This window comes from Pteropus alecto, unplaced genomic scaffold (assembly GCF_000325575.1).
Source record: "Pteropus alecto unplaced genomic scaffold, ASM32557v1 scaffold7, whole genome shotgun sequence".
Taxonomy (NCBI): domain Eukaryota; kingdom Metazoa; phylum Chordata; class Mammalia; order Chiroptera; family Pteropodidae; genus Pteropus; species Pteropus alecto.
In genome coordinates this window covers 55,149,254-55,159,727 of record NW_006494614.1, presented here as the reverse complement: position 1 = coordinate 55,159,727, position 10,474 = coordinate 55,149,254, and the positions used below count along the sequence as shown (strand labels likewise).

The 10,474-nt window shown below is 32.7% G+C and overlaps 1 protein-coding gene across 2 annotated transcripts in view; it reads right to left on the bottom strand.

Moving 5' to 3' along the window:
- The window catches only part of HIKESHI (Hikeshi, heat shock protein nuclear import factor), a 33,218-nt gene extending 22,744 nt beyond the window's left edge, over positions 1–10,474 (bottom strand). Inside the window, exons 1-2 of one of the 2 annotated variants that reach the window (XM_006926692.2) lie at positions 10,222–10,474; positions 6,543–6,780 (exon numbers count right to left, since the gene is read on the bottom strand). In XM_006926692.2, coding sequence (XP_006926754.1) covers positions 6,543–6,780; positions 10,222–10,251 — 268 coding nt within the window. In that variant the 5' untranslated portion in view covers positions 10,252–10,474. The remainder of the gene's footprint in view (positions 1–6,542; positions 6,781–10,221) is intronic. The other variant, XM_015600645.2, reaches the window with a different exon arrangement.

Here is a 10,474-nt window from a genome sequence, read left to right as displayed (position 1 = left end):
CTTTTTTCTGTATTGCTCATTACTATATTTACCAGTATCCATCTAATCTTCTAGCATGTTTTTCAACTAGTAATTTGTTAAAAAAAAATACCATAACATCTATTTGTTTCTTTCCTTTTTAAGTCAATACATAAATATTCATATAAATACTTATCTGTATATGTTTATATTTTACTTTAAAATGGAGCAGTTTAAGAGCTTCCAAGTGAATATGCTTGATAATGGGATGCAGAAAAATGTGTCATCAGTTCCTCCTTTCAACAAATGGTATTGAACAGTTTGATATCCATTTGCAGAAAAAAAATAAAATTGAACTTCAATTCATACTTTGCACTAAATACAAAAACGTGAAATTGGATTCCAGATATAAATGTAAAATCTGAAACTATAAAACAAACCTTTGTGATCCTGCATTAGGCAAAAATTTCCTAGCCACAACACCCAAAAGCACAATCCAGAAAAACAAACTGAAAAACTGGGCTTCATCAAAACCAAAAACTTCTGCTCTCTACAAAAGACACTGTTAAAAGACAAGCCAAAGACTAGAAAAAAAATCTTTTCAAGTCACATCTTACAACTTTATTGAGAATATATACAGAACTTTCAAAACGTAATAATAAGAAAACAACCCAATTTAAAAAGTAGCAAAAGATCTGAACAGACACTTCACGAAGGAAGATATATCAAGAGCAAATAAGCACGTGGAAAAAATGTTCAATATCATTAGTCATTAGGGAAGGGCAAATTTAACACAACTGGATACCAATACACACCTATTAGAATCCCTAAAACTGACCATACCAAGTATTGGCAAGGTCATGGAGGGAACTAGAACTTTCATATATTACTGGTTGAAATGTAAAATAGAACTACCGCATTGCAAATTAGTTTGGCAGTTTCTTGAAAAGTTAAACATACAAGTGCCATATGATCCAGCTAATACACTACTAGTAGCAAAACAGTTTGGCATTTTCTAAAAAAGTCTAACATACAAATACCATATGACCCAGCCACTGCACTCCTAGGTATTTAGCTAAGAGAAACGAAAGAGTATGTCCATATAAAGACTTGAACACAGATGGTCCTAGCAGATTTTATGAACCAAAACTAGAACAACCTAAAATGTGAATAAACACCAAAAAGGTGAATAAACAAATTGTGGTATATCCAAACAATAGAAAACTACCTATCAATAAAAAGGAATTACACATATACACTACACAACATGAATGACACTAAAAATAATTATACTGAGTGAAAGCAGCCAGGCAAAAAAAGAGTACATACTGTATGATTTCATTTAGATAAAACTGTAGAAAATTCAAAGTATTTTTATAGCGATAGACAGTAGACCAGTAGTTGCCTAGGGTGGGGAGAAGATAGGAAAGGGAATTGCAAAAGCACTAGGAAATGTTTAAGGGTGATGGATATGTTCATTATCTTGATTGTGGTGAGGGTTTTACAGGTACATACATATATCAAAATTTTCAAACTGTACACTTTAAATATGTGCAGTTTATTATATGTCAATATAACTCAATCAAGCTGTTAAAATTGCTAATTAACCAAAAAAAGGTTAATTTTCTCTGTTCTTTAAAATTTCCTAAGACGTGATAAAAGTCATGAAATATCAGTATCTGCCTAAAAAAGAAAGTGAAAAATTAAAATTTGGTCCAGTGTATCCTGACAGTACACCAATGGTTAGAACATATACATGTAAATAAATACACACAAAGATATCCATGATTTTATAATTCTTCATAAAATTTTTTTATTACTTCTGAGGATTGTTAGGGATCAACTCATTTTTTTGAACATTGGTATATAAAGAGAAAGATTCAAGCATTTATCCTGCCTTTCCTAATGATTCAATCCCTGGGTAACCAAATAGTAGATATGCAATTGGTCTTTACAGCTCATAAATGAAATGATAGAATTAGATTCTCATGTTCAACCCTTACTGAATTAACAAATCTAGGCACTGTATATGAATGGCTGCTAATTTCACAGAGAGAAATATATATAGGTACTTCTGAATCAAAAAAACGTACCACTGCCTATAATAATCCTGCCAAAAAATTTTAAAAATGAATTCAAATAAAATCTGATCAAATCTCTAAATCCAATTAATTTACTGAAAATAGAGAACAGAGAATACACTAAATCTTCGATTTTTATAAATGACACTTGAGAGAGCTATCAACCAATTGGAATGTAAGGACCTTACATAGATGCTGATTGAAAGTATTTAAACACTTTATAATATATAAACAAAACTTCTGAGACCTCTGGAAATCAGAACACTTATTAGATATTCAATATTAAGAAATTATCATTTGGTTTTGTGATGACAGTTTTTATCGTTTTTTAAAAAAAGACCTTGCCTTTTATAGACATTAACATATTTACAAATTACATGTGGTGATTCTGGAATCTACTTCCAAATACTATCAGGGAGAAATGAGTGGGAATATAAATGAAATAATATTATCCATGAGTAGGCCATTTTTGAAGCTGGGTGATGAGTAAAGAGAGGTTCAATATTCTACTTGGTCTTCTTTTATATATGCTTGAATTTTTTCAATAAAGTTTTTTAAAATAATATACCTTGTTGAATCTACTTTGTAACTTTTTTATGTATACAGATGTAAAAATTCAAAATAAAAAAAGGTGGCTTAGGCCAATTTCTTCTCTCATATTGGCCTTGTCCTTTTTGATATGAAGGTTATATAGCTTCAAAATATAAACTGTGTAATTCTGCCTCTTTTCCTATTTTCTGACAGATAAGAACAATTTGTTTCATAAAAGTTTAGTTGAACTTTGTAAAATTATCTGGGCCTGATAGTTACACATGGAAGAGAGAGGTGTATTTTTAACTACTTATTTTAAATCTTTATTGACATTATATCTATTCAGGATTTTAATTTATTCTTGAGTCAGTTTTAAGATATTTTTCTAGAAAATAGCCAATTTCATCTGTTCCTGTCATTCTCAAATGTAGTGGCAAAAAATTCCTCATAAACGTTAATCTCTACTGTATTTATAATTACGTTTCCATTTTTAAATTTTTAATAACATTATTTGTGCCTTCTTTTTCTCTAATACATCTTTTCAGTGGCTCATTATCTTATGTCTTTTCAAAGAATCGGATTTTTATTTCATTACCCTCTGTTTCTTTGCTATCATTAATTTGTTCTTAGAATTATCATTTTCTTCTACTTTCTTGGGTTGCTTATGTTAAATATTTAGCTCACTCATTTCAAGCTCTCTTTTCACATATATGCATTTAAGTCTATTAAACTCTTTAGTACTACTTTACCTGCATTCAAAAAGTTTGATATGTGATGTTTTATTTGGTTTTGGTTTCTGTAGAAGTTTAATTCCCATAATCATTTCTTCTATGACTCATGAATTAAAATATTTATTAATTTCTAAACATGACAAGGTTTTTTCTTTTGATTTTTAATTACATTGCATTGAGTTATATATTGTCTACCATTTGCTGCAGCTTGCTTTGTGACTTGGTAAGTGATGAAATTTAACAAATGTTCTGTGTATGTGTATGATCTTAAAAATGTATATGACCTAATAATTAGTTGCAGGGTTCCATTAGCTCAAGCTTGTTAATTTTTATTCAAATCTTCCTTCACTAAGATTTACTGATATGTTGAGAGATATATTAAAATATTAAGGCTGTCCATTTATATTTGTCAATATTTTTTCTTCACATATTTGAAGTTATATACACACAAATTCATAACATTTACCTTTTCCTAGAAATATTTAAGTCTTCTTAGTGAATTAACTCATTCCTAGTGAATAAATCCCTTAATCTTTAATAACGCTTTTGCCTTAGTCTAAGTTTTCTTAAGATTAATATACCTATGACAGATTTTTTTTTTTTGGTTCCTTGTGTTACAATATTTTAGACCCATTACTCAAAAACAAAAATATAAATATTTGTTTGCTGACTTAAAAAAAAAAATTCATCCTGTGGTCTCCAATGTTTTCTCTGATAGTTTACTCTGTTTACATTTGTTTTGATAACTGATATAGTTGAAATTATTTCCTTATTTTGTTTTTAATATACTATGCGTCCCCCACTTTTTTTTTAGTTTTCCTTAAAATTCTAACAGGACTACTTGAAAGTAGAATCAACATTACTATTCTTTTTCTCAACAATAGGACCTCAGAAATCTTTAACTCAGATCACTACCCTTCCTGTCATATGTACTGTTTTCTAGTACGGCATTTAATTCTTGTGCATTTAAGTTATTTATTATGTTGTTTTATAAAATCAGGTTGTCCCAATTTGTCTACATGTTTACCACTTTCTTTGCTAACTTTGTGTCTTGCATCTTCTGCATTCTTGAGTCAATTTCCTCCTCTAAGTACAAGTACTTTTAGTAATTATTTCAGTAATGGTAAAGTCTACCTCCATCTGAAAATAGTTTTATTTCTCCTTCATTTCAAAATGACAGTTTTCAGTTATTTTATTTTTCCTTGGTACTTTGAAGATATTAATCTATTGATTTTTGACCTCTATTCATGTTCTTGATATATCTGCTAAGCTAACTGCTGTTCAGGTATAAATGACTTGTCTTCTCTTATATCTGCTAAGCTAATTGCTGTTCAGGTATAAATGACTTGTCCTTCTCTCCTTGGTTCCTTTATTACTTTCTCTTTATAATTTATGCCCAGTATTTTCATTAGAATGTATTGAATTGTCTATTTATATCTTTTCTACTTATAGATTATCTATTTAGTATTCTTAGGCACAGCCACAGCGAAAAAAAAAAAGTGATTTGAGATTGACATTAATTCACTACATACAATAAATGCCCTACTAGGGCAGTGGTTCTCAAAGTTTAACATGCAACACAAATACTTAAGAAACTTATTTAAATACAAACTATTGGTCTCCATCCAGTTTGATTCAGTATTGTCTAGGGTCCTATCAAGAATATACATTTCCAACAAGTTCCCAGATGATGCTGCTTGTTATGCCTTAGGGATAAAAAATAATCTCATTGAGAAAGACCCTAGAGATCCGTCCTGCTTCTTAATCTAGAGATTAGTATTTATCATCAACTCTAAACAGTTTTTAATTTAAATATTGCTCTCTCCCATTTCTTCCCATAGAATTCCAACTACACAAAATAATAGCAGCTAACCAGTCCATCATCTGCCCAGAACTGCTCCAGTTCTTCACATAGTCCTCAGACTAAAAAAATTTGATGTCATTCCCCTACCTAAAATTGTTTACTGGCTCCTCTATACTGACAGGAACAGTTCTTTTTGGGGAAAGTTACATGAATGAGATTCAGAGTACTTACAAATTGTTAAGCTTTTACATTGTGTTTACTCTATGTTTATATTATGTTACACATACTTTTTATAATACTTTCAAGTAGGTCTGTGATCTAAACATGTTAAAAATTGTGATCTATTAAATTCGAATGAGTCAGTGTGACATACAAAGCTTTTTATGATCCATGCCTGCCTATCTTACCATTATATATACCCTGCCTTGTGCCATTCTGAGCACACCACACTTTCAAACTTTCATCATTATACCCATATTTCTTCTACCTAGAAAAGAAGGCCCCAACAGGCCTCTCAAAAGGCTAACTACTAATCTTCTCAAGATGTCCTAATATCACCTTTTCCAGGAAACTTTTCCCAATCTAATTAAGAGTTAATTGCTTCCTTTCCTATTCTAAGCAGTTTGTATAAACATCCATTATTACTTTATACCCTTCTAATTAATGTTCTACAGAATTATCAGAATTATAAGAATATGAGTTATCTCAGGCAAGAATTTAATCATTATCTTTAAATCTCCACAGCAGATACTCAAATGCTTGTTAAATATATAAATATTTGTCTAAATATAATTTTTCTTCATAGTCTACAATCTCTAAGAGAATGTATATTTACATTCTAAACATATTCATGTCTGTTTTCATTTAGATTTTCAAGGAGAACCAGAGATTCAATGAGAGTAAATGGTACCTAGCTTCATTCTCATATTTCTTTACAAGATAACTCAAAGCATCAAAACAAGGATTATGTCTATGTAAGGTCTAACATCTGCCAATGTCAATACAAACAACAGAACACTGAAGAGGTAATCAAATCTAAATGTTCAAAAATCTTTATAGGAAAAAAGAACTCTCATTTTATTTCCTATATAAGTCTACTTGGTTATCTGTTTATTTAAAACTTAGATGTACATATTACAAATTATGAGAAGATTCTTCTCGTTATTTTAAAATACCCACTAATTCAGAAAAATCCCTTTACAAAGGTATATACCATACGAAGAGAACAGGGAGTGGTTTTCTCTAGGGGCAGAGGATGGGAGTATGAGGAGCTAAGGAGGTCTTTCACTTAGTATTTCTGAAATGTTTTAGTATCATCTAATTCTTTTAAAAATGTTATATATTACTTTAGCAACCAGAAAAACAAAAAGTTTTAAAAAGCCACTATTCTGTTATATAAAAACCAGTTTAATTATGAAACTATTTTATTATTCTTACCAGATTTAAGACCTGAAATTTTGAAGATCGCACTTGGTTTCCCATTTGTGACAAATCCTAGGAGTTGCCATACTGGCATTCCATTCGAATCAGGATAGGAAAAGTAGACAGATCCTCCCATTCCCTCAGGAAATGGAATTGTTCCCAGCATAAAAACTACAACATGGTTGATATTTTCATAATCAGGCAAGTCAAAAACAAATTTATCTTCTGCCACTTGATGTGCAGCTGTTTGCACCTAGAAAATAAGAAACCCATCTTAGTTCAGTAGTTTGACTACTTTTTGTAACCCTTAGAGTATTGCTACATGCTGTTTCTAAGTAGAGTCAATTACAGTCATTATAACAAGTATAATGTTGGGCTAACCTGATATTTTAGTTATGGAATTACCAACTATACAAGTGTTAATAGGGAATCTTATAAAAATAGGGACTGTAAAGTACAGCAAAGGAAATACAGTCCATAATATTGTAATAACTATGTATGGTGTCAGATGGGTACTAGACTTATTAGAGGAATCACTTCATAAATTAAATAAATGTCCAATCACTTTCTTATACACCTGAAACTAACATAATATTGTAGGTCAACTGTAATTAAAAACTTAAAAAATTATTTAGAATAGGGAATCCAAAAATTATAGCCTTAAAATGATTTAATTAATCTTTTAAAATATAACTAAATTATTTCAGAAGTGCCCTGCAAGGATTTTACTTACATAAGTAAACTACAGTTTTGGAATGCTATAAAAAAATGAAAGGTTGTTCAAAATACACCACAAAACCTTGATCTTCTAATCTGAAGGTAAAGAACCTCAGGCAATTAACACTGGTAAGCAATCCAAAAGTAATTATAGTTGACCTTCATTATTTGCAGATTCCATATTTGCTCATTTGCTTACTCACTAAAATATATCTGTAACCCCCAAATCATTATTCATTGCACTTTCAAAGCAGCAAAAAAATGAGTTGCCTGATGCCCATGTTCCCAGCTGAAGTGGAACAAAGCTACACTGTGCCTTCTTGTTTCAGCTCTCATACTGTAAACAAGTATCCTTTTCACAGTCTATTTAGTGCCGTGTTTGTCTGTATTTTTTGTTGGTGATTTGACTGTTTAAAATGGCTAAGCTAAAATGCTGGCTAGTGTTCCTAAGCCCAAGGCTATTATGTGCCTTATTGAGAACATAGGTGTTATATTAAGTTTCGTTCAGACATGAGTTACAGTGCTATCGGCTGATTTAAAAATGCGATCAGAAGCTTGCAGGAACCTAACCCTGTATTTCCCTTAGGGGCAACGATTCAGTATTTACCAATTCAGTGTTCCCAGCGACTTTACAGAACATAATTACTGCAAATAATGAGAACAGACTCTACATAAGATGTAAAAATTCTACCTTCAATGTACTAAGTGGGAACTTTTAAAAGTTTCCTCTTGACTCGTTTGATAATCTAATTTTCTGTTCTAGAACTGAACAAGCTATAAAGTGAAATCATCTCATTTTGAAGTTTGAGAAATCTACTTGCATCAAAATTCCTTTTTACACTTTTAGAAAATAATTGATAATGGCTATACCACATTCATTAGCAAAAAGGTATCAATTCTGAGTGCTCTATGGTCAATAGGCTGTCAAGAGCTTATCTTCCATGAGAATTTTTGGCTTTGTTTTTTAATTACTGTTGCCTCTCTAGTTACCAAACCACCAAATCTGAAATACTACCAGTGTATTTGGAGACTCAAAATAGTCAATTCTTATTACCTAGAATGTAACTTTTCCTTTCCTAATATTTGTTGATTGTTACTAAAATGCTTACTTTCTTCCTCTATAATATCCTATCAACTAATACAAAGTCACTTAAGAAAAATATACTGCTATGAAACTGAATTTATGTATTAGTGATAAAGTAATATCAACTGCCCTAAATTTGTTCCCAAGAGACCAAGGATAAGTGTTCATAAAGTCAAGCTGATTCTCTCTTCTGAAATTTTCCAACCCAATTAAAAACCCTCTGGTTTAATATAGAGGAACAAAGGAAGAACACAAATATTAGTATTAAATTCAATTTCACAGGTTTTGGCATGTACATAATCTGAAAAGGCACATAAAATTATGGCATTTACAAATCTTAAATAATCACATGGCAAAGTAAATACTTCTTAAATGTCAACTCTGTATAAGGCACCAGTCTGTAAATCTGCATTATGACACTCTAATTCCTAATCTTAAGAAAAAAGGTATAGCTTTTAAGAAAAAAATGTTCAAGGAATGAAAATTGAGGTCATAACTTTAGATAAGTGGAGTTTTCTAGGAAGAGAATAATGTTGTTAAGCTTTGAGATGTTGCTAGGTCTATCTGCCCTTCATTTTGATTAACGTGTTCTAACCCAGAATTAAAGAGTTTAACACCCCAAAAAAGTCTTCTCTTGAAGCAGTTCTTAGTAATGAATATCTATTACTAAAATTAGGCTTTAGATAAATACAGGTATCACTATATCTAAACTTCCTTCCAAATTAGTCAATATGAGATATACATGGATTCCATTTAGTGTTTTTTATTCTTTAAGAAAACACACACGTTTTAAATGTCACTCATTAATGACACTTATTAATCCGACCCACACTCATCCCAGGCTGATCCTTTTTTCTATGGAGAGCAAGGACAACTCAAAATTATTTCATCAGTATTAGGAATTTTCACCATTACCAAAAGGGGCCTCCCAGTCATTCAAGAGACAAACGATAAACTTTATGAGGCCAGTGTCTCCAATTTATCTTTGTGATTCCTTAGAATTGTGTACGGAAAGCGCATTATCAAAAACTTATAAAAATCATTCAACAAGGGGGCTGCCACATTTAACAAAGCAGAGAGAAAAAAGAAAAAGAAATCCATGTGAAAGAAGTCAGGTCTGAAATGGATTTCTAAATGGCTTCTAAGGAAGCAAGCAAAATTCACCTTCCAGATTATTCTTGAACAATTCCAAGTGCTGATCTCCTTTAATTATAGTAATCCGGCAAGGAAGGTTATCATCTTTCTGACCAATAAAGAAACTCGCTGCTCACATTCTTCAAGTGTCATCTTAGATATGGTCAAACAAGTTTCAGGCGTTTCTATCAGTCAACTTAAAATTAACGTTAAGCACATTTTTAGTAGGGCCCTTCCAAAAGGACCCAGCAGATACACATTGCCCGAACACCTTAATCTTTGAGAAACAGTACGCTACAGACCAGATTCAAATGCCAAATTTATATCTAACTCACTATATGAGCTAGCTTAGGAGAGTACTTATAGTGTCGACTGAGCTTCAGTTCAACTGCAAAATGGATCGAATGATAACCATCTGAAGTTGTGAGGGTTAAATGTGAGGTGCCAACTAACTCAAGATAGTAGGATGAAATATCGAGAAAGAGACAAAAGGCGTGCACTGCCTAGTATATAATACACACTAGATAAACGGCAGCTAATGTAACTACTCAAATGACTCCGAACAGATGAGCTGGGGGCAAAGGAGAACGAACACCCCAGCGTCCCTCTCCACCTCCACACTCTCAGCTGGAAAGTAGACAAGGGAAGTGGGGGTGGAGGGTTTTCCCCGCATCCCTCGAACCAAAGCACCATCCTCTTCCCGGAGCTCTGCCCTCGGTGTCCTACCCGCTTCCTGATAGCACCCAGCCCCATCCTCACCAGCCTTCCCGCCACCAAGCAGCCAAACATGGCGGCGGCGGCTCCGCTTAGCCGGCAGGGACCAGGGGCCGGCAACTAGAAGTCCTGGGGCCACTATGCTAGTGGAGCCCAAGATCCTTCCAGAACTGCCAGGAGGGCTCCGGCCACCCCACTACATAGCGACTTCGCTAGCGGCAGGAACGCCTTCTGCCCCGGTGACCTCTGACCCCCATCCCTAACCAGCACGCCTCTCAGGAGACGAGTACTTCCGGGG